The following is a 24,841-nucleotide window of genomic DNA, read 5'->3' as shown; positions in this document are numbered from 1 at the left end:
GATTTTGATTGGGGATGGTACCCCACTAAGATTTTGGATGTGTGCAATTCATTCCTATTATTTTAAAAAATAGCAACTTTTGTGTTCTCTTGGTTGAAAAGGATTGATTATCACCCTCAAAGCTCTGGCTGGAAACAATTACAGTTTTGATGCATGTGGCAACACAGCCACTACTTTCCTTTATCTTTCTGTTTTTTTTTTCCTATATATATATTTCTTTTTCTATCTTTTTGGCCCTTGGACTTAGCAAACTACCTTTAAGGGGATCTATTTTTCAATAGGAAATTGCTATTCTACCCTCTAGGTGGACTTTCCCTGTGAAAGAAATCTGGTGCAAGCCTATTCCCCCTAAGATCCAAGCTTTCTGTTGGGAAGTATTCCTTGGTAAGGTAAACACTTGTGATATGTTGCAGAAAAGAAGGCCATACATGTGCCTTTCTCCTCATGTGTGTTCACTGTGTAAGGAAAGTAGTGAGATCCTTTTTCATTTAATGATATCTTGTTCTTTTGTACATCGAATTTGGGATTTCTTTTGTACTCTCTTTGGCTATAGGTGGGCTCCCCCTCAAGATGTGGTAGGACTCTTCAACCATGATTTCTTGAGACAAAGAAAGAAAAGAGGGATGGTAATGTGGAAAGCAACAAAGGCAGCAATTTGTTGGGTAATATGGGAAGAGAGAAACAACAGAATTTTCTTGGAAAAAAGTAGAACAATAGAGGAAGTGATTGATAATATCAAGGTGAAAGTAACCCATTGGGTAAAACTCTTGGACTGCTTTCAAGTCTTCTCAGTCACAGGTATTCTAAGAACATGGTCTGAAGTAGCACAATCTTCGAGAGTAAGAGATAAAGTAAAGCTGGAGTGGAGACTGAAAGCTGAAATGCTGTAGCCGAAGTAGTAGAAGAGAGGAGAAGACCAAGAGATGATGAGAATGTCGAACTGAATGACCCAGTCGACAATACTATTATTTATATTAGAGTATAGTACAATGTTACAGGAAATGACTGGAATGCCCCTGATTAGTGATGGGACACCCAGACAATTTAAAACACTAAACAAACTTAGGCCCATTAACGCAGGCCCAATACATAACAACTTAAGCTCAAATACAGGCTAATAAGAACTCTTATCAGCCGAACCATCAATACATGAAAACCTTCAACCTAACACTCCCCCTCAAGCTAAGCATGGATGTCAATCATGTTTAGCTTGCCAAGAAGGTCCATTAACTTTGCTGCAACCAACCCTTTAGTCAATACATCTGCAATTTGCATCTCAGATGGAGTATAAGGAATGCAGAGTTCTCCCGAGACTATTCTCTCTCTAACAAAATGTCGATCAATCTCAATATGTTTTGTCCTGTCATGTTGCACAGGGTTATTTGCAATGTTGATGGCAGCCTTGTTGTCACAATACAGTCTGAGAGGACCCTTAGCTTTAATGCCAAGCTCATTAAGAAGGGTCCTGAGCCATAGGAGTTCAGCAACCCCGTGAGCCATAGCTCGATATTCTGCTTCCGCACTTGATTTAGCAACTACATTCTGCTTCTTACTGTGCCATGTGACCAGGTTCCCTCCCACAAATGTACAATATCCTGAAGTTGATTTTCTGTCTCCAACAGAACCGGCCCAATTTGCATCAGTATAGATTTCAATTTCAATTCTATTGTTTTTCCTGAATAGAATTCCCTTTCCTGGGCAAGTCTTCAAGTACCTGAGAATCCTTTCAACTGCTTTCATATGAGGGATCTTTGGAGAGTGCATGAATTGACTGACAATATGCACAGCATAAGCAATATCTGGCCGAGTGAGAGATAAGTATATCAGCTTCCCTACCAATTTTTGGTATCTCTTTCTGTCACAGTAGTCCTCCCCTACTGATTCCTATAGGCCATGATTCTGTTCTATTGGAGTATCTACTGGCCTACACCCTATCATGCCTGTTTCCTCTAGGAGGTCAAGAACATACTTCCGTTGACATATGTAGATTCCTTCTCTTGACCTAGCAACTTCAATCCCAAGAAAATATCTCAAATGGCCCAAGTCTTTGATCTCAAAATCCGAAGCTAAAAACTCCTTCAGTCTTTTTATCTCTTCCAAGTCATTCTCAGTAATCACCATATCATCCACATAAACAATGAGTGCCGTAAGTTTGCTATCCTGTCTCCTTATGAACAAGGTATGGTCTGCACCGCTCTGAGTGTACCCCACTTTCTTCATGGCCCCACAAAACTTCTCAAACCATGCACGAGGAGACTGTTTCAAACTATATAATGCTTTCCTCAGTTTACACACCTTTCTACCAAAGTCATAGCCTGGTGGAGGTTCCATAAATACCTCTTCATGAAGGCCAATTGTGTTGAGCTTTGCTACTGGGGCCAAGGTTTCTTTGTAGTCAATTCCTTCTTTTTGAGTAAACCCCTTTGCCACAAGTCTGGCCTTGTACCTTTCAATGGACCCGTCCTCCCTGTGCTTTACAGTAAACACCCACTTGCACCCAACAGTGCTCTTCCCCTCTGGCAGATCCACTAATTCCCAAGTTCTTGCTTTCATTAGGGATTTCATCTCTTCATTCATAGCTTCTTTCCACCTTGGATTAGACACGGCCTCTGAGTACCTAGAAGGAACACGTACAGAGGAAAGAGCGGACACAAAGGAGTGATAGGCAGGGGATAAATGTGAATAAGAAACAAAATCAGCAATAGGGTGCAGTGTGGTACAAGAACGGATAGGCTTATGGAGAGCAATAGGAAGATCCAAATCAGAAGTATGTGAGTTGGAATTACCTTGGATTGCAAAGACAGATTGATCCGAGTCCAACTGGTTGCTGTCATGAGGTTGAGGGCCCTTTTTCCTTCTGTTGTATGTGAGTATCTCTTTCTGTTGCCTACTGGAGCCTTCAGGGACATCTGTAGCATCAGGAGAGGTAACCGACACAGTGGGAGCCTCACTAGGTTGACCCGGGATGCCACAACTAGGAGTAGAAGAAGAGGATGAAAGGCTCGAGGCAGATAGGGGAACAAAAAATGAGGGAGAATGAGAATCCTCTTCCATCTCACTAGTCTCTCCCTGAAGAGGATTCTGAGAAGACTGAAAATAGGGTTGAGACTCAAAAAAGACCACATCTCTAGTGACATACTTTCTCTTGGAGACAGGATCATAACACTTGTACCCCTTTTGTGTAGGAGAGTACCCCGAAAATATTCCCTTCGTAGCCTTAGGATCCAACTTGGTCTTCTTTGGATCATTCACATGTATGAAACATTTACAACCAAAGACCCGTGGAGGAAGAGGAAAGTCTGGAAGAGTGGGACACAAAACAGAGAAAGGGGTTTTCATACCCAACACCTTAGATGGCATCTGATTTATCAGATATGATGCAGTAAGTACAGCTTGAGACCAGTATTGCCTGGAACTTTGTGCTGGAATAGTAAGGCTCGAGCTGTCTCCAATAGATGTCTATTCTTGCGCTCAGCAACCCCATTCTGCTGAGGGGTATTAGCACAGGATGATTGATGTAACATGCCAGCATCTTCCATGAATAAGTTCAAGGATTTTTCAAAATATTCAGCAGCATTATCTGACCGGAATTGCTTAATCTTCTTATCAAACTGTGTTTCAATCATCTTGCAAAATGCCATAGTTATCCGTGGTACTTCATCCCGTCCTTTTAACAGGTAGATCCATGTGCATCGAGAATAGTGGTCAATAAAACTGATAAAGTAATGGAAGCCATCAATGGAAACAATGGGTGAAGGGCCCCAAACATTAGAATGAGCCAAATCAAAAGGAGCTTGAATTTCATTACTAGAAATTGGATAAACAGTTCTACATTGTTTTGACATTTGACATACTTCACAGATTAAACTCTGACTTGAAATGCCCTTAAACAATTCGGGAAACAACATTTCTAATGAAGAGAAAGACAAATGACCTAGCCTAGCATGCCACAGATGCAACCTAGCTATTGACTCCACACTCTCCAGACTACTAGCAGCAGATGCTTGTAAGGCAGAACCGATGTCTGCATCAAAATAGTAGAGGGCTCCATACTCATGACCGCTCCCAATCGTTCTCCTCATCAATCTGTTCTGGAAGACACAATGATTAGGAAAAAAGGTTATACTATAGTTCAAATTTTTGGTAAGTTTTGAAACAGACAAAAGATTTGAGGTAAGACTGGGAACATGTAGAACTGATTTAAGAGAGAGGTCCTTGCTTAGGTCAACCACCCCCTTTCTAGAGATGGTGGAGAAAGACCTGTCAGCAACTCTCATCTTATCCTGACCAGACAACAAATGATATGAAGAGAATGAGGAGGACATATGTGTCATGTGGTCAGTTGCAACGGAATCAATAACCCAAGAAGTAGAGTCAATAGAGCTAGTTGCGCTAAAGGCAGAGACTGTACCTGATCTAGCTAGAGAGGTGGAAGCAAAAGAATTATTCCTTAGACGGACTAATGTCTGGCTAAGGACCTCTACCTCATTAGCAGTGAAGCCCAAAGCACCAGCTCCAGAGGAATCAACAACCTGCCCCATAGGAGAAGAAGACACTGTTGGTATATTCTGTAAGTTGTCACCATCGTTGCTGGTGACAAGATTCCCACTTGCCGCATGACCCTTCTGTTGCTTCTTGTCCTTTCTCAATGCAGCTGGCTTCAGGTGAGGATACAGGACCCAACACTTTTCTTTTACATGTCTCTCACCACCACAATGAGTGCACTTAAGGTGCTTCTTGTCTAGATGTCTGTTTCCCTTAGTAGAGACCAGGGCTGAATGTTCTCCAAATTGTTCAGTCGGTTGAGTTTGAGAGTCAACTTGCATCTCCTTTCTCCTGACTTCTTCATTCCTCACCAGATAATAAACATGGTGTAACTCAGGCAATTCATCTCTCCCTAGAATTTGTGACCTTATACCCTCATACACTGGGTCCAGGCCAGCCAAGAACTTAAAGGTTATGCTCTCTTCAATCTGCTTATCATGTCTCTCCTTGTCCCTGGCATTTTCCCAATCCAATATCAAGTGATGGTCAAGTTCTTCCCAAAGACCTTCCAGAGTTGCAAAGTATGTTGCAACTGTCATATCCCCTTGCCTTAAGGCAGCAATGTCTTGATTCAATCTGTAGATTCTAGCATTGTTTTTCTTCTGTCCATAGGTCTTAGACACCTTTTCCCAAATCTTGGCTGCTGTAGGAAAGTGATGAACAGTTCTGGCAACCCGAGGAGTCATAGAGGCAAGCAACCAGGACATAACTGTGGCATTCTCCTTGCGCCACACAGCATACTCTGCACTGCCAACCTTAGGTTCCTTCTTGTTCCCATCTAAGTAGCCTGCGAGATCACGGGAAGTAATAAAAAGCATTGCAGAAACAGACCACTCCCTGAAGTTGTATACATCCAGCAGCACACTTGTAATCTGCAAGTTGTGCAGATTAGGGTTTTCCAGATTTGAAGACCTTGCAGCAGGTCTGTTATCCCTAGAAGAAACCTCTCCGGATATTGAAGACATCTTGACTGCAGCCTCTGTGTAGACGACATTGTTTAAGACTAGCCGAAGAGATCACAGTGCTGAAAAAGAGACTAGTTGCAGAATTGAAGAAGGTTCTGACAGCTCGCAACACTGTTTCAGACTTGCCGAGACTGTCACAGTTCTGAAGCAGTTCAGTTACAGCAGCAAATGAGGTGTTCTGGGCTGGTAACTGACCTGAAACTGAGGGCTCTCCACCACTGTGCTATGCAGACTTCACTTGAGCTTCGAGTACTGCAACTGTAAAGAGAGTTCTCCCCCTTACGGCCAATACTAGGACTGCTGAAATCAGTCCTCAACTAGGTCTGTCCTATACAGACCTCTCTTAGTAGCCGAATAGCTACTAACTACTAGAAACAGTCTAGTAGGACATCAGCTTCTGGGTCTTACTTCCCTTGCGCCTTACAACCAAGGGAAACCCTAGGTTCGAACCTTGTGTTGTTCTCCTACAACCCTAGGGTTTCACGGCAGCAAACCAGATAAAAAAAGAAAAGAAAGACAACAAGAGAGAAGAGATGGCGTCGGCTATAACCAGGAAGGTGCTTAATGCTCTGATACCATGAAAGCTGAAATGCTGTAGCCGAAGCAGTAGAAGAGAGGAGAAGACCAAGAGATGCTGAGAATGTCGAACTGAATGACCCAGTCGACAGTACTATTATTTATATTAGAGTACAGTACAATGTTATAGGAAATGACTGGAATGCCCCTGATTAGTGATGGGACACCCAGACAATTTAAAACACTAAACAAACTTAGGCCCATTAACACAGGCACAGTACATAACAACTTAAGCTCAAATACAGGCTAATAAGAACTCTTATCAGCCGAACCATCAATACATGAAAACCTTCAACCTAACAGAGACCACCTGAAGGCAATAAAGTAAAGCTGAATTTTGACGGGTGCTCATATGGAAATCCAGGCATTTCAGGAATAGGAGTATTAAGAAACCCTGACAGGAGGATATTGGGTATGCTCTCAGGGCCGATTGGCAACAGTAACTCACTGAAGGCTAAACTATTGGCATTACTACAAGGGTTAAAGCTAGCCAAACAACTAGGATGCAGACATGCTGAAGTGGAAGGGGATTCAAAAGTAGTAATTTCATGGGCAACAAATAGCAGCCACACCCCATGGATGTTTAAACATGTGATTAGGGAAGTGGAGAAGATTGCCAAGGAGGTTGAGGCTGAATTTAAATGGGTCCGAAGAAGTGCAAATGGGCTAGCTGATGGATTAGCAAAACAAGGGGCATTGAGACAGCAATTATTTTGGGCTACACTGTAATGAGGGATGAATAGAGTGAGGAAAAGGGATCAACAGTCCCATCATCAAATTGTATAAAATGTTTACAATCTGAATTTTAATAAAACACATATTTACTGATAAAAAAAAACAATAGGAAATTGCTATTCTGATAACATAATAAAGACGAGAAATTTTTTGCTTATTGGCATTTTCTGCATGATTTTCAGATAGGTAGGATTCACCTTAGAGATTTCATCACCTATGATTGATTGGTTTGGCATGCTTCACATGGAAGGGGGTTTGTGCCACACCTTGAAAAGTTTTTACATAAATGAAAGAAATCAAAGAAGGAGAGATAGAGATAGAGATAGAGACAGATTAATTGTATTGCCATCATAAGTTTTAATGAAAAATTTCTATTTACTTATCAAAAATATTTGTATTGCCATCCGAAGAGAGAAATTGGATTCCTCTTCAATGCATAAACTTCAAGAGTTGCAGAAAAACAAACTTCATTTTTCACTGACTTTAGAAAAAAAAATGAAAGGAATCAAAGAAAGGAGAGAAAAGAATGAGAGATAGACATAGAGACAGATTAATTGTGTTTCCATCAAAAGAGAGAAACAGGACTCCTCTTCAATGCATAAACTTAAAGAGCTACAGAAAAATGAACTTCATTCTTCACTAATTTTTGAAAGAAAATACACACACACAACTATCTTTGATCAGAGGCCTTAGAGACGTGAATCCCATGATGCCATTTTGTTATAGAAGTCTCTTGAGGAGTTTTCTCAAGCCCTACTTCATTGGATCAATGTATATGGACTGCTTTCCCTTCAGTTGTTTTCTCTTATGCCTATTTTTTCCGTGCTATGTCCTCTTCTTCGAGCCTGTCACAGTTGTTTTCAGTGAAAGAAATTTGGAGCTGACCAATACCTCCAAAGATTAGGGATTTTTTTTGGGAGGCTTACCATTCAAAAAATAATACTTGTAAGAACCTCCAAAAGAAGAGACCCAATTGGTGCCTCTCCTCTCATGTTTGTGTCTTATGCTTTTCTAGTGGAGAGTCAACTCACTATTTACTAATCTCCTGTGGTGTTATAGCTAGCATTTGGGAGTGGTTTGTTTGATGCTAATTTGATCACTTTGCCTACTAGAAGAGGAAGGGTGGTGTGGAGAACTACTAGGGTAACCATTCTATGGTTGTTGTAGATGGAAAGAAACGAAAGAATCTTCAATGAGATATCAAGGTCAAAGAGCTGACTGTAGAAAATATCAAAAGATAATTATAAAGGTAGCACATCAGGTAAAGACAATGGAATTGTTTGATGCTCTCTCCTTTGATGGCATCATAAGAGGGTGGACTGAGGTGGTTAATGCGGCTACAACCAAAAGAGGAATGATTGTGTGATGGAACCCATTGACTACAACTCAGCGAAAAAATGGATTTTGATGGATACAGTTTTGGGAATACTAGATTATTAGGCATTGGTGGAACTTTTTTAGAGATGCTAATGGAAGCATTGTAGTTATCTTCTCTAGACCAGTTGGTATTGGCAATTCTTTAAGGGCAGAACTATTATCTGTATTGCAAGGATTAAGATTGGGAAGAAACCTAGGGTTAAGGAAACAGTGGAAGGAGACTCTAAGGCGGTGGTATTGATGAGGAACAACAGTTAAGGGGTATAGCAGTGTAGGTTTGTACTGAGAAAAAGATTCTTGCTGCAAGAGCTTGTGGCTTCATTCCATTGGGTTAGCAGGTTGGCAAACAGCTTGGAAGACTCTTTAGCCAAGCAAGGGGCAACAAGGAATAATTTATTTTGGGCCAAGTTGTAATATAAATTAGATGCAAGGTGTTAACATTGTACATATGTAAAACTAGAAAGGGGTGCTGGCACTATGCACATATCTTTTTCTGTTAATTAATAAAGTTTTAATGGTTTACCCATAAAAAAAATACAACTATTTATAGAGAGAGGAAAACCCTAACCCTATTTAATAGTCAAACAACCAAATAAAATAAATCAAAAAATTAACATGAAATATCTTGGGGCACATTCTTGAATATTCTCTTCTAGCTTATTTGTTTTGCTCAAACATGGGCCAGGTTGAGAGGCCCATAAGCCTTAAATGAGGGGATTGGCCCCAATAGTGAAGACCTAGGGCCTAAAAAGGATGGCTGGGTGATGTTAAGACTTGAAGGCCAAAGGATGAGGTTAGGAGGGGAGGGAGGGAGGGAGACCTATTAATGGGTCGGGCTCAAGCTTAGCTTTTATCAAAATTTGATTGGGCCTGGCCCAAAGCCCAAGCCTGAAACAGTGTAAAGCCAAGCCCGAAGCTTGGTCCATGAATGGGTCTATTTGGGGGAATGAAAGGATGTAAGGACATATGGGTGGTGTAATGATTTCTTGAAAGATAAAGAAAGAAAGTATAGAGAGAGAGAGAGAGAATCTGCTGGAATCACTCAACATGGTACCTATAATCACTCTAGGTCTAGGGCATGGAAATCACTCACCACAAATAGCATATTCTGTGAGATCTCAAATAAACTTCGTTCATTCTTGTTTAAAATGTCCATACATATTTGTAGACTGGTAGACCCATAAGAAATACTAGTAGGACTCAAAATAGAAAATTACTGAATTGCCATTTTCCTATTTCAATTTGAAGATGACTTAACAACTCTTAAACTATTTATTCAATGATTCTGAAACTTTAAACATAAACCAACTATAACTAGACAAATCAGACCCCATAAAAAACTTGTAAAGTGACTTAAACACCCCTAGTGTCCAATTCAGACCAATTCCCTAGTTCCATTAATGTGCCATATCAGGACCTGCTGTAGGGCCTTACTTCTAGAATAAGTCTTCGAGGGTGCTGAATAATCCCTACTACTGGGCCTGTCCAATTGGGCTAGGCTTGGGTTTTGGGATGGGCCTACATCAATAATGCTACCACCAAAACTTATTTAGTTTTTGGACTTTCAAATATTGCAACACAAAAGAAGCTAAAACACAGTAAACACTAGAATATTCAAAAATAAGGCTCAGCCAAAGTACTTTTGCTAGAAAGCATCATGATTAAAGTGGCTAATTGGTTAAATCCTTGAAAGCATTTCAATCCTCCATGGACAATATCATTCGAGACTAGAAGAAAGTTGCACTTTCAACTATAATTAGGGCATAATTTTGTTGTAGTTAGAATTTGTCAGCCCATTGTATCATCAAGCTAAGTTATGATGAATACTGTTTAGACAACCTCGATCGGTTGTGTGCAGGGGGAGTACTTAGAAACATAAATGGGAGGATAATGGCCATATTCTCTGGGTCTATTGGCTGCCATGACAACTCAACAAGGGCAGAACTGTTGGCTGTTTTGCAAGGTTTGAAGCTGGTGAAAACACTTGACTACAAATACCTATTAGTAGAAGGGGATTCAAGTAGTTGTGAACTCGTTAAAAATAATGATAGTGGTTCTGGGTTTACCAGCATAAAGTGAGAGAAATATGAGTGGACTCAAAGATCTACTAATAGTTAAGCTGATTATTAGCAAGGCAGGGGCTAATAGAAGAGTACTTTTTTGGGGAGTCCCCGGAGTCATATGTAAAATGAATGCTTGTAAAAGGGGGTGAGGTAGCAGTTTCTAGCCTAAATTCCTATAGCAGTGGTTGGCACATGTTTTCCTTACCATAAATTAATGAAGTTTTCTGTTACCAATCATAAAAGAAAATTACTGCAACACAGAACAAATCAATGTTTTGGATCTTCAACTGTTGCAACATGACATGCAAGTCCTTTAAGTTACACAATGCTAAACATATAGATCCTGGTGCTTGGATCTTGTAGGTGAAACCTATGGTGGTGTGGCCCCAACAATATGATGTGCTTCAGTGGTTGTTAAGCTATCCTAGGTTCTAATTGAAAATTTGAAATGTGCTAAGATTTACCCAACCTTTTTACTGTATTGGCCTGAAACTTCTTTTGAAATGTTTGCTTTATCTGATCAACATGAATGAGCTATTAGGGACAACAATTTCTAGATTGACCTGAGCTTAAGTTTTCTTTATCTCTTGCCTTGCATAGCCTTCAGGTCTTTTGCTTGTGATAAAATCTCTGCTTTAATTAGTAAAGTTGCCTGGATTGTGCTCTAATCGGATGTGATCATGTGGAATTGGAAGGTTTTTTCCTCCTTTGCTTCTGCTGCCATTAAATTGCGGATATCAGGAATTCTCAAGTTCAACAGGTGGGATGTGGATAAAGATGGTAATGATAATACTTCAGAATACTACTTTGGGAGGGTGCTGAAAGAAACACTGCTGAATCTTGGTCCAACTTTTATCAAAGGTTAGTGATGGTTTAATAGACAATTGAAACAAATATTTAAGTTTTATCTGATCATTTCACCCTTACCATTCACTTCTTTTTTCTTGCTTTCCATAATCTTCTACAATTAACTTTTTTGCCACCCACAAAAAGAAATAATAAACTTAAAATTTTGTGTTTGATATTATCATAGATGTCTAGGGGACTAGACTATTTTAAATCCGGTTTACTTCTCACTCTTGTGGCCCCTTCAACTGAAATAACCATAGTACTTTTTTTATAAATTATAACATAGTAAAGGCGTGTTATGCAACAAAAATTAACATAAAGAGATGGACATAAAAACTGGTACTGCATAATGCTCTTTATCCAAAGATCAGCCAATGAGCTAGCAGATATGGGGGGGGGGGTGGTAGGAGTGAGATGTTTCAGGGCCTGGTTTGGGGCCCAGTCTTTCCAGTTTAGGGGCTGCTGGTCAGCCTGGATTTCTTTTCTTTTCCTTTCAGGGTTTCTTGCTATTTCTATACTGTTCCCTTTCTTGCTTCTGTTACTAAAATTTTCTCGATATGTTGTTACCAATGGAAAAGAAATCTAACAACACTTAATTGAATAGTTTGTGAAAAGAACCCCAAAACAATCATATTGTTTTTTTTTTTTGAAATATAAAAGATTCATTGATTAGAGGGTTTCAAGGAATAATGTTGTCCTGGGAACATGCACTTAAAAGTTATATAGTCAACACTTTATATGCTTTATAGTATATTGTGGTTTTAGTAGAAATCTGCTGAATTAAAAAATATGAAAGAAAATTCATCAAAAAAAATATGAAAGAAAAGTAGTTTCTTGAAGAGAGAAGGAAGAGAGAAGGAGAAGAAGAGAAGAAGGGAAGTTGAAAATAAAAGAGCAATCATCTGGCTGCCTCCTTCACTTATTATTTATACTAAAAATAATGGAGCAGTACAAAGACAACTATGCCCTTATAGGGCGGAAAAACATAAAACAGCATATATAACACTCAAAAACATAATAAAATTTGGACTCACATAACTATTGTGGTCCCCACCTCCTATCTAACAACTAACATAAAACATCTACTCAAAAAAACATCATAAAATTGATTAATCTTCAACACTCCCCCTCAAGTTGGGAGTAAATGTCACACATTCCCAACTTGTGTAGATCATGTTTAAGCTTGTTCTTTGCCACCCCTTTAGTGAGAACATCAGCCAGCTGCAACTCTGAAGAGACATAAGGCAAACAAACTTCTTCGGTTGTTACCCTTTCTCTTATAAAGTGTCTATCAACTTCAATGTGTTTTGTCCTATCATGCTGAATTGGATTGTGGGCAATATTGATTGCAGCCTGATTGTCATAGTATAACATCATATGTTCCTCTGCTTTCACCCCAATCTCACTCAAAAGAGATCTAACCCAAAGAAGCTTTGAGACACCATGAGCCATGGATCTATACTCAGCCTCTGCACTTGACCTTGCCACAATTGCTTGCTTCTTACTCTTCCAGAAGATCAAATTTCCACCTACAAAGGTGCACACTCCTAATGTAGACCTCCTGTCATCTAAGCATTCTGCCCAGTCTGCATCTGTATAGGATTCTATCTTCAGATTCTCATGATTTGAGAAAAGAATGCCTATACCAGGGTGCTTCTTCAGATATGCAAGCATTCTCTCAATAGCTTCTCAGTGCTGAACCCGAGGTGCATGCATGTACTGGCTCACAACACTGACAACATAAGAAATATCTGGTCGTGTCATACACAAATACAGCAGTCGGCCCACCATTCTTTGATACCTCCCCAAATCCTTTACCAACTCACCATCCACGCCATTAATTCTGTGATTTGGATCAATAGGAGTGTCTGCTGGTTTGGTCCCCAGCTTCCTAGTCTCCCACAGTAGGTCAAGTACATACTTTCTCTGTGAAATGAAGATCCCATGCTTGGATCTTGCAACTTTAATCCCCAAGAAGTATTTGAGCTTACCAAGATCTTTGATCTCAAATTCTTGTTGCAATGATTTTTTGTGATCATCAATCTCCTCCAGATCATTTCCTATCACCACTATATCATCCACATACACAATCAGAATTGACACCAGAGCATCTCTCCTCTTCACAAAGAGGGTGTGATCAGACTGTGTTTGTGTGTATCCAAAACAGATGAGTGCCCCTCTGGACCTGTCAAACCAAGCCCTAGGTGACTGTTTCAGTCCATACAGAGATTTTGAGTCTGCACACCTTTCCTTTACCAACATTTTCATAAAAGCCTGTTGGAATGTCCATATATACCTCCTCTTGTAAATCACCATTGAGGAAGGCATTTTTGACATCAAGCTAGAACAAGGGCCATGAATGGGTGGCTGGTAGAGATAAAAGGATACGAACTGAACTCATCTTAGCTATTGGTGCAAAGGTTTCCATATAATCAACACCATAGGTTTGAGTATACCCTTTTGCTACCAACCTTGCCTTGTACCTCTCTATCTTGCCATCGGCCTTATACTTCACTGTGAATACCCATCTACATCCGACTGTCTCCTTATCTGAGGGGAGGTCAACTATTTCCCAAGTTTGGTTTTTGACCAAAGCATCCATCTCATCTTGCATGGCTGTTTTCCACTCAGGTTTGGAGAGAGCCTCAGTAACATTCCTAGGTATAGATACAGAATCCAGGGAAGAAAGAAAAACACGGTAGGAGGGTGATAAGGCACTATAGGAAAGATGGTGTGAAATGCAGTGGGCTATACACTTTCTCTTCCCCTTACGAAGTGCAATGGGAAGATCAAGGTTAGTGGGATCAACTGCAACAATGGTGATAGGGACAGGAACATTATCATCAGAAAACATAACAGGCTCAGGCTCAAGAGGAATACCTGGAACTGTATCTGCCGAATCTAGAGTTTCAGAAGGACTGACAGAGAGTGGTGTGGGTTGAGGATGTGTGGAGTCAACCATCATCTGTCGGCGCTGATATTTCTGTGAGGCTACCTGTAGTGGCTCAGGTAATGAAACTGGAGGTGCAGGTGCTGGCTGAACTGATGGAGGTGCTGGTTGAATTGATGGAGGTGCTAGCTGAATTGATGGGGGCACCAAAGAAAAAGGAAGAGGAACAGATTGTGAGTTCTCCTCCCTAAAACTCTCCCCTTGAGGAGAACCACTTGAGAAGAAGAGGGTGGATTCAAAGAAGGCAACATCCATAGTGACAAATCTGCTCATCGACACTGGGTCATAACAGCAATACCCCTTTTGGTTCTGAGCATACCCAAGAAAAACACATTTCTTGGCCTTAGGATCCAATTTCTTGCGATGAGGGCTAAGAATGTGAACAAAGGAAACACAACCAAAAACCCTCAGAAGTATATGAAATATCTCCCCATCTGGAAAAAGAAGACTAAATGACACCTTAAACCCCAAGGTCCCTGAAGGAACACGGTTAATCAAATGCACAGCTGTAAGAACTGCATCTCTCCAGAACTGCACAGGAACTGAAGCACACACCATAAGACTCCTTGCCACCTCCACAATGTGTTTGTTTTTCCTCTCAGCAACTCCATTCTGTTGCAGTGTATATGCATAATTGCTTTGATAAACTACACCATGTTCTAAGAGATATGTGGTTAGGTCCTTCTCAAAGTACTCTCTGGCATTATTTGATCTAAAAGCCTTAGTTCTCACTCCAAATTGTGTGAGAACCATCTGGTGGAACTGCCGTACCAAGTTAGGAACCTCATCATGTAATTTCATCAAATATATCCAAGAATATCGTGTATAATCATCCACAAACAAGAGAAAGTAACGGAATCCTCTCATGGAATATGATATGGCCCCTATACATCAGTATGAACAATATTAAAAGCAGAAGTACTTCTTTTATTACTTGGTTTAAAAGATTGTCTACAATGCTTTCTTAACTGACAACTCTTACACTCCAAAGTAGATATCTGAACAAACTCAAACAACTTTGGGAAAAGACATTTCAAAGAACTAAAAGAAAGATGTCCCAAGCGATTGTGACAAAGCATAATCTGGTTCACTGACTTTGACCCACTACTACTGCTGCTACTAACTTGATGGCCCTGATGTCTTGGAATCCCATCTAGAAGGTAGACTCCATTCACCTTACGACCACTCCCAATCATCTTCTTTGACTCCAAATCTTGCAAAACACAATTACCAGGAAGAAAGGTCATAGAGCAATTCAATTTTTTTGTCAAAGAACTAACAGATAGTAGGATGGTATGAAGTCTAGGAACATGTAAAACAGAAGACAAAGTTATATCATTGGTCACTCTACTGTCCCCTTCCCAGCAATGGGCATATGTGAACCATCTGCTGTAGAGACAGTCTCTACTAGAGCACAACTGATATGAACTGAAAAGGGTAGGGGCATTAGTCATGTGCTCAGGTGCTCCTGAGTCTATAATCTAGGGAGGTCCCTCCTTACTTGAAGTAGATGCAAGATTTGCAGTTGCATATGAACTACTTGTATGTGCAAAGGAAGTAGTATAGTTGGCTCCTACATTCTACTGTCCATTTGGAAGGCTAGAGCTAGGTGAATCTTTCTTACTCATAAGCTGTCCAAACCTCTCCAATTATGTTCTCACTGTTGTTACTGCAACGAATTCCCAATCAGTTTGGGAAAGAGGGGCCGAAGAGTCTCCTATAGTGGTTACATTTGCATTTACCTTCTTGTTTCTTATCCAACCAGGCATAAGATTTGGATGAAGCTTCCAACAAGTGTCCCTAGTATGCTTAGGCTTCTTGCAATAATCACACACCAAGTCCTTCTTATCTTCCCTTCTAGTCTCACTACTCCCCTTGTCTCCATTTGGCTTAAGTTTTGTTGTACCAACCATAGCCGATTGGTCAATCCCAGGCTGTCTCAGCATTACATTCCTCCTACTCTCTTCTCTAGAGACAAAGGCATAGGCCTGAGAGAGTGTTGCACCCTCCCTAGAAAGAATATGCTGCCTAGCAATGTCAAATTCAAGGTTCAGCCCTGGCAAGAACTCAAAACCCTATTCCTCTCTACCAGTCTGTGATAAGTTGCTTCATCATTTACACTTTCCCATACTACAGTTTCTAAGTGATTTATTTCCTACCATAGGGTTTTCAGCATGGAGAAATACATAGCAAGAGGTTTTTCTCCCTATTTCATACTTATCACCTGATTTCTTAACCGATAGGTTCTAGTTTCATTTTGCTTCTGAGAGTAGGTTTCAGTCACTCCATCCCAAATCTCCTTAGCAGTATTAGCCCATAGGAAATTTGTTGCAATATGAGATAACATAGAATTACACAACCATGACATTACCATGTAATTCTCCTGCACCCATCGGGAAGAGTCTGTATCAGGTTTCTTCTCCTCCCCAGGAGATACCCTAATTTTCCACGGGCACCAATAGCCATCTTAGCTGATTGTGCCCACTCCAAATAATTTGTACCGTCAAGTTTTACTGTAGTAATGATCCCAGATCCAAAGATATCACTACCCCCTCCAACACCCAGTCCCACAGTACCGGTAGATTTCATCTCGGTATTCCAACTCTCCATCTTACTTCAAATAGTTCAACAGTAAGAAAAAATAGATTGGAGACCTTCAAAAAATAATTTAATATCACACACATAGAAACCAACCCTTCCGGAAGAAGAAAACCCTAGCTGGAGAGAAATCTCTCTCCTCTCCACGCCTCCCAACAGAGAGGAGTGAATTGATCACTCCGGGAGGCTCAGAAAATTCTAGAAACCAAACCTCCCTCTTCAAAAAATCAAAAGAAAACTAACAATACCTGGGCGCCCAAGATTAGATCAAAAACAAAGAGTCCAACTTTTTTGGGACTCTTCCCTGTACTCTAGTTCTTCCTGATTTTGATGCCGAACAGTAGATCACCTTTCTGATGACTAGATCCCACCAAAAAATCCAAGAACTGGGCAATCTATAGCAGATCGATCAGCCCTTTACTACTTCATGCAGTCGGCTGATCTAGGGCTGCATGAAAATGCTTCAAGAAACCCTAGCCGATGCTCTGATACCAAGTAGAAATCTGCTGAATTAAAAAATATGAAAGAACAGTAGTTTCTTGAACAGAGAAGGAAGAGAGAAGGAAGAGAGAAGGAGAAGAAGAGAAGTTGAAAAGAAAAGAGAACAATCATCTAGCCGCCCCCTTCACTTATTATTTATACTAAAAATAATGGAGCAATACAAAGACAACTATGCCCTTATAGGGCGGCAAAACATAAGCAGCATATATAACACTCAAAAACATAATAAAATTTGGACTCACATAACTACTGTGGTCCCCACCTCCTATCTAACAACTAACATAAAACATCTATTCAGAAAAACATCATAAAACTGATTAATCTTCAACAGTTTTAAATTTAGAAAAACTGTTCCCTGGTTACTTAGTTGTCTGATAAACTGCCCATAAAGCAAGGTGTTTTTCCATTCTCTAAGTCGCCTAGATGCTCCTTGCTTGGCCATACTTGTGCTGCTTACATGGTCCATTAGTTACTACAGGTCTTATATGCTACTTACATGTCTTTGCTTGCCAATGCAGTTGGTCAGTCCCTTTCTACAAGGCCAGATATCATCGGTCCAGAGATTACCAAGGTTAGATTCCAGATTTTCCTTGGAGCTTATTTTTAATTTCTTTGACACCTTGCATAACTGTGCAGTATAACTTCTTTCTTTTGGTATGCATGAATTTGCTTCTTTCTTTAGTGAATCTACTTAGATGATTCATAAAGGGAAAATTAATTGCTAATAGGTTTGAATAAAATCATGATGTACTAATTCCTTTTTCTTCTGTATTATCTTTTTCTTCTCATTCTTCTATAGTTATATTATTCATATTATTTTTTTTCATTTCTTTCTATGTTTGTTAAATGAGTTACTTTCTTTCTCTATACTGTTTTAATATGTACTTTTTAGGTATTGATTAATATTGACCTTTTTATACCATTAAGGTTGTGTATCACTCTTAGAAACTAAACTCTGTATTTAATTATTCCTTAAGTTACAGTGTTCTTTCTTTGACTTCTATTCAAAGTTGTTTGTACACTATCCAGCAATAGGCATAAAATTACGGAAACATGATCTATTTTGGTATTTTTCTCTTTGAGCCATAATTGCAGGCACTGTCTGAACTCCATGATCAGATAGGCCCTTTTCCCAGAAATGTTGCCATGCAGATCATTCAAGAAGAACTAGGCTGTCCTGTAGACAAAATCTTTAGCTACATCTCTGAAGAACCTGTAGCTGCTGCTTCATTTGGTCAGGTAATTCTTCCCTCTGCAATTGTCCAATGATGACAATAAATACATATTTGGCAATTTATTTTAACATTTTTCTTTTTTAATTAAAATAGTCTCTATGTATTTTTGCAACACATGTAACAGGTGTATCGGGGGACTACTCTTGATGGGGATAGTGTTGCTGTAAAAGTTCAGCGTCCCAACCTGCGTCATGTTGTTGTGCGGGATATTTATATACTTCGGCTTGGGGTTTGTTTGAGCCATATCTCAGTTTTATAACTATGTCCTCTCTATCTATAAATATACTGTCTGATTAGTCTGAGATAAATCATAATTTACTCTTTCAGCTAGGGCTAGTGCAAAAGGTGGCAAAAAGGAAGAGCGACCTTCGCCTTTATGCTGATGAGCTCGGGAAAGGTTTGGTTGGAGAATTGGATTACACTTTAGAGGCTGCAAATGCTTCTTTTTTCAAGGTATATTATGTTTGGATTTTCTTTTGGTTCTACTTTGTATGGGGAGGGCAGGAAAGTTTTGAATGGTTAGCTTCAACTCTATTGCCATATGTGGGTCTTCTCATCCCTATCCCCGTCTCATTTTTATCATTTTAATGATATAATCTGTAGTGAGAATGGGTTGAATGGGCCTTAGTGGTTTTATTTCTGTTAAGTTTATGTTCTTTTAGTTATGGACCTCTTTTTGTTTATTTTATTAGTTCTTTAGTGTTGGCTGCCTATTAAGGGCATCTAAGAAATTGTACTCAGTTTTACATTAAGAAATAAAAGATATCTTGAGGGGGCTTGAGAACAGATCGAACATCTTCTCTTCCCTTTTCCTTCCTCTTCTTCTTCCGCAAGCTTTTGCTGAAACCTTCCATTCATCTTTCTTTCTTTTCTTTTTCTATATTTTGTGATTTACTGCAGGTGTGCTTCACAGCTTGGTGCCAGAGCGGGTTCTCACCTTCAACATCTTTTTTCTTTCTTAGCCCATACATAGTGTGTATGGAGAACTGATCGGCTGATGGAACCAATTATTTAGCTTGGTCTCAGTCAATTAAAATACATGTGTGTAGTAGAGAGAAGTGGGGGTACATTACCGAGAGCAAGAAGAAATCGGAGGATGACCCTACTTATGAAAGGTGGATGTAGGAAAAGTACAAAGTAGTGGGTTGGTTAGTAAACTCTATGCAACCTTTAGCTATCTACTTCTCCATGTTGAAATCTCTTTGGCAGGAGATTGATTTGATGGAGACTGTTGTTTGGGGTTATACAAAGGATGAAGAAACACATAGGAAGTTGGTGGAGAGAAATCAGGTCTTTGAGTTCCTCACCGAACTCAACCCAGAGTATGATATTGTGAGGCAGAATGTTTTGGCAAAGGATGAGGTGACTTTGTCTTAGGCTTATGCTATGGTGAGTAGTGAGGAGAGCAGAAGACAGGTTCAGTTTGTAGAGCCGCAAGTTGATCACTATGCTAATGCTGGGATGAAGCCAAAGGTTAACACTAGGAAGAAAGATGTTATCTGTGAGTACTGCAAGAAGCCTAATCACACTAAAAACACACTAAAGACACCTGTCGGAAGTTGCACCTAGAGCTCATTCCTGCCAGACTCAAGAAAGAAAACAGTGGAAAGAGGTTTGAGAATGGAAAAGTTGGTGGAAATGCAAATGTAGCCACCTCCTCACAGAGTGAACAGGGACATAGCCAAAGTGGTGAGAAGTTGGTGGGAGGACAATTTGCAGCATCCAGGGCTGAGTATGAGAAATATAGTCAAATAATCAATCACTTGGAGTCTACTGCTACAACATCTACTTCATCATATACCGTTCCTTTCTCTGCATATACACACTCAAGTATTTGTTCCATTGCAAATCATGCTTCTATCTCAAGTACTCATAAAACCCCTTGGGTAATTTATTCTGGTACCTCTGACCACATGACTAGTGTTTCACACATGTCCATCTCTTACCAACTCCTTTCTGGCTGAGACAAAATATCCCTTGCTAATGACTCTCTTGCCCTTATCACAGGAAAGGGAAACATCAAGACATCACATGCCCTGACCTTATCATCTGTTTTTCACGTGCCTAAACTTAATACCAATTTGTTTTCAGTTAGTAATTTAACTAAATCTTTAAATTGCAGTGTGACCTTTTATCTTTCGTATTGTGTTTTTCAAGACATGGATTCTCAGAAGGTGATTGGGAGTGGCCATGAGGCGAATGGGATATATCTGTTAGACATACCTGAGCAGAGCCAAGTACAACCTCAAGGAACTGCTTTTGTTTCCAAGCCCACTAGTCGTGTCATGTTATGTCATTATCGTTGGGTCATTTATCTTTTTTCTTCATTAAGTTAATTGTTTCCAAAATTATTTAAAGGAATAAGTCTGTCGAGTCTACATTGTGAGTCTTGTGAGTTCTCAAAGCATTGTAAGAATGCTTATCCTACAAGCAATAAAAGATTGACTATTCCTTTTAACATTGTTCACCCTGATGTGTGGGGCCTTACCATTTACTTGTATGGGTGTCTAGAAATATTTCATCCTCACTCAATTTGATACTCGCATAAAAAATATTCCAATCAGACAATACTAAGAAATATTTTGAGGACCTTACCTCCTATCTTGAAAAATTTAGGGTTCATCAAAATTCTTGTGCCCGTACTCCACAACAAAATGGAGTAACGGAGAGGAAAAATAGACATATTGTGGAAGTTGCAAAGAGTATTCTTTTTTCTACCCGTGTTCCTGTAAAATTTTGGAGTGATGTAATTTTAACAACCACTTGTCTTGTTAATCGTATGCCTTCCCGTGTCTTGGGGTTAAAGTCTCCTTTTGGTGTCCTCTTTCCCAATGTTGAGGTCTTCTCCATTCCTCTGTGTGTCTTGGGTTGTACATGCTATGGCCACATTCCCAGTTCCAAGAGATATAAGTTTGAACCCAAGGCTTGGAAGTGTATTTTCCTTGGTTATGCCTCCACATAGAAAGTATACTGTTGTTTTGATTCCATTAGTGGATCTCGATTTGTTTCCATGGATGTCACCTTTGTATAGTCAGTTTCCTTTTATAGTCATTCTTCTGAGGGGAAGAGTTCTGAATTGTTTTCTTCATCCCTTTGCTAACTCCGGTTGAGTCTTGTGTTGAGCCTTCCACAATTACTCCCATTCCCATTGGAGGGTTCTTCTTTTTCTAGATCTCCTATTCCTGTTCCTCCCCCTCCTCCTGCTAGTCCTCCTATTTTTACCACTCATCCTATTCTCTAGAGGTGGTACCAGTGGCAAAGACTAAGGGAGACACAAGTTGTTCCCGCATCTCCAGTTGAGTCTCAAGCACTCTCGACCACTGAAGAGAGGACATGTCTGACATCTCTACCACCAACACCCATGTTTCCAGACCTTGACCTTCCCATTGTTGTGAAAAAAGGTAAGCAGAAATGTACAACTCATTTTATTTCCAAACATCTTTCTTATAGCATGTTGTCCTTGCCTACTATTCCTTTCTAGCCTCCATTTCCTCTCAACCCATCCCAAAGTCAGTAACCGAAGCCCTAGCCAAACCAGAATGAAAGGATGCTATGAGAGCTAAAATAGAAGCACTCTATAAAAATAATACCTAGGACATTGTTGATTTGCTAGCTAGGAAGGAACCTGTTGGGTGTAAGTGGGTTTACACTATCAAGTATCATTTTGATGAGTCGATTGAGAAATATAAGGCACATCTTGTTGCCAAGGGATATACCCAGGTGTATGGGGTAGATTACACTAAGACCTTTTCTCCAGTTGCTAAAATGGCTTCTGTGAGGGTTCTTTTATCTTTGGAAGTGAGCTATGATTGGCCCCTTTATCAATTTGATGTTAAGAATGCATTCTTGAGTGGTGACCTCACTAAAGAAGTATATATCTCTCCCCCCTGGTTTGTATGGTAAGGAGATGCAAGGCAAGGTGTGGAAATTGAAGAAGTCACTTTATGGTTTGAAGCAATCTCCACGTGCTTAGTTTGACAGGTTTGGGGCTGCTTTTGTTTAGTTTGGATATGCCCAGACTCAATCAAATCATACCCTCTTTGTTAAGAGGAGAAATACTTTGGTCACATTTCTTATTGTTTATATGGATGATATTGTTGTTACTGGTAGTGATACACAAGAAGTTCCTTAATTCTGAATTTGAGATCAAAGATTAGAGGAGTTGCGATATTTTCTGGGCATTGAGGTTGCTAGATCTAAGGTGTCTTCATTTCTCAACGAAAATATGTGTTGGATCTTCTTACTGAGATTGGGAAACTTGGTGTTAAACCTATTGGTAGGGAGTTAAGACATTTTACCTCCCCCTATTGTAATTAAAGTTTCACAAAGCTTTGCATCATTAATAAAGTTATTGTTATTGATAAAAAAAATTGGTGTTAAACTTGCCTCCACCACTATTGATGTGAATCATAAACTTTCAGCTGGTGAGGGAGAGCTTTTAGTTGACAGGGGAGTGTTTCAGAGATTGTTGGAGTAACTTCTTTATCTTTGTATGACTCATCCAAACATTTCATATGTTGTTAGTGTAATAAGCCAGTTCATGCATGCTCCTTGAGACACACATATGGCTGCAACAGAAAGGGTATTGTTGATTGGGCAGGCAATGTTGATGATAGGAGGTCTACATCAAGTTATTGTGCTATGGTAGCTAGGAATATTGTTTCATGGAGGAATAAAAAGCAGACAATGGCTGCTAGTTCTTCAGCTGAAGCAGAATGTAGGGCTGTGGCCCATGGGGTTTCTTAGTTGTTGTGGCTTAGATCTCTCTTTGATGAGATGGATGTCTCATGTGACAAGCCACTGGTGCTATATAGTGATAACCAGGTTGCTATTAACATTGCTCACAACCCGATTTAGCATGATAGAACTAAGCACATTGAGGTAAACAAACACTTTATACGGGAGAGGGTGGCCTTAGGAGAGGTGTGCCTTTCCTTCATTGCATCAAAAGAGCAGCTAGCAGATTTCTTAACTAAGGGAATTCCAAAGGCAAAGCTTTAACATTAGTAAGCAAGCTGAGCATGATTGACATCTATGCTCAGCTTGAGGGGGAGTGTAGTGAGAATGGGCCGAATGGGCCTTAGTGGTTTTATTTCTTTTTGTTTACTTTATTAGTTTTAGTGCTGGCCGCCCTATTAAGGGCATCTAAGGAATTGTACTCAATTTTACATTATAAAAGATATCTTGAGGGGACTAGAGAAGAGATCGAACATCTTCTCTTCTCTCTTCCTATCTCTTCTTCTACCACAAGCTTTTGCTGAAACCTTCCATTCTTCTTTCTTTATTTTTTTTTCTATATTTTCTGATTTACTGCAGGTGTGTTTCACAACTTAATCATTAATTAACTGTCACATATTGTAGCGTCTATGACATGACACCTTTTCGGGAATGAAGAATTGCGGATTACCTTCTTTCCCCTTACTTTTGCTACTATAGGTTATGTTTTATTTTCCTTTTCCTCGTTTGAAAATTGAAACTTAGTATTAACCATATGACCTTTAATGGCTGTACAGAGAAAAAGTTGCCAGAAATATATAAAAGATAAATGATTTAACTTAAGTGATCAACAAATTTGCTACTGTTTTTTGATAGCAAAGGTACAATTTTCATTGAAAAAGAAAAAGATTACAATCCAATGGTGATGAAATTTCACCTAATAGCATAAAAAATGTAAAAAACATGCATCACATCTCTTTTACAATTCAGTTATCCCATAATCTTGACCCAAAGAAGACCATAACCCATCCTTAAAATATCAGCAACCGGCTTCCTTCTTGAATGATGTTTGTCTTCAGAAATGAACTGTTCCTTTATTTCCAAAATGTTCCTAGAAACAACAAAAAATACCATACTTGAAACCATATGCCTTCTTTGAGAAACTATTTTCCTCATGTACCAAAAGGAAGAAATGTTGAAATGTGAGGTTTTTCTTATCATGATTATCCCTCCCCCCTCTCAAAATGGCAGGAAAGATATATTGGTATGGATACATCATGCATGGGACCCTTGTTATGTATGTCCTTTCTTTGTGCCACTAATATCTGGTTAAGCAGGTTTGAATTGCTTTCTGGTATAACCTGATGATGCAAAGGTAAATAACAACATAATACTTGATTACATGCCATTTTAATTCATGCCTCATTTGTTTCTGCTCTCTGCAGGAAGCTCATTCCTCCTTTCCTTTCATGTTTGTTCCAAAAGTATATAACCACTTGACCCGAAAGAGAGTTCTGACCATGCAGTGGGTGGTTGGTGAAAATCCAAACAGTTTACTTTCTTTATCTGCCAAGATATCAACTGATGATGGCCCTGGGTATTTGGATAGACAGAAAATTGAATCTCGAAAACGTCTTCTTGATCTGGTAAGTAATGGTTGATTGTTACAAGAATCTTGTTCTCTTTATTGCTGGAACTTTTGCACATGGCCTCTTTTTGGAGATGTGGGTG

The 24,841-nt window shown here is 39.6% G+C and overlaps 1 protein-coding gene across 2 annotated transcripts in view; it reads left to right on the top strand.

The window, feature by feature from the left end:
- The window catches only part of ATATH8 (Protein kinase superfamily protein), a 46,838-nt gene that overhangs the window by 3,094 nt on the left and 18,903 nt on the right, over positions 1 to 24,841 (top strand). For both annotated transcript variants that reach the window (XR_016081991.1, XM_010255331.3), the window contains exons 3-8: positions 10,957 to 11,122; positions 17,678 to 17,730; positions 18,255 to 18,398; positions 18,519 to 18,623; positions 18,722 to 18,847; positions 24,556 to 24,756. Coding sequence is in view for 1 of the 2 variants with exons in the window: in XM_010255331.3 (XP_010253633.1) it covers positions 10,957 to 11,122; positions 17,678 to 17,730; positions 18,255 to 18,398; positions 18,519 to 18,623; positions 18,722 to 18,847; positions 24,556 to 24,756 (795 nt within the window). In the remaining variant the exon portion in view is untranslated. The remainder of the gene's footprint in view (positions 1 to 10,956; positions 11,123 to 17,677; positions 17,731 to 18,254; positions 18,399 to 18,518; positions 18,624 to 18,721; positions 18,848 to 24,555; positions 24,757 to 24,841) is intronic.

The sequence above is a fragment of the Nelumbo nucifera genome, chromosome 2 (assembly GCF_055504915.1).
Source record: "Nelumbo nucifera cultivar China Antique chromosome 2, China Antique-T2T, whole genome shotgun sequence".
NCBI classification, from domain to species: domain Eukaryota; kingdom Viridiplantae; phylum Streptophyta; class Magnoliopsida; order Proteales; family Nelumbonaceae; genus Nelumbo; species Nelumbo nucifera.
The sequence above is the reverse complement of the archived record's forward strand: the minus strand, read 5'-3'. Positions and strand labels throughout refer to the sequence as shown.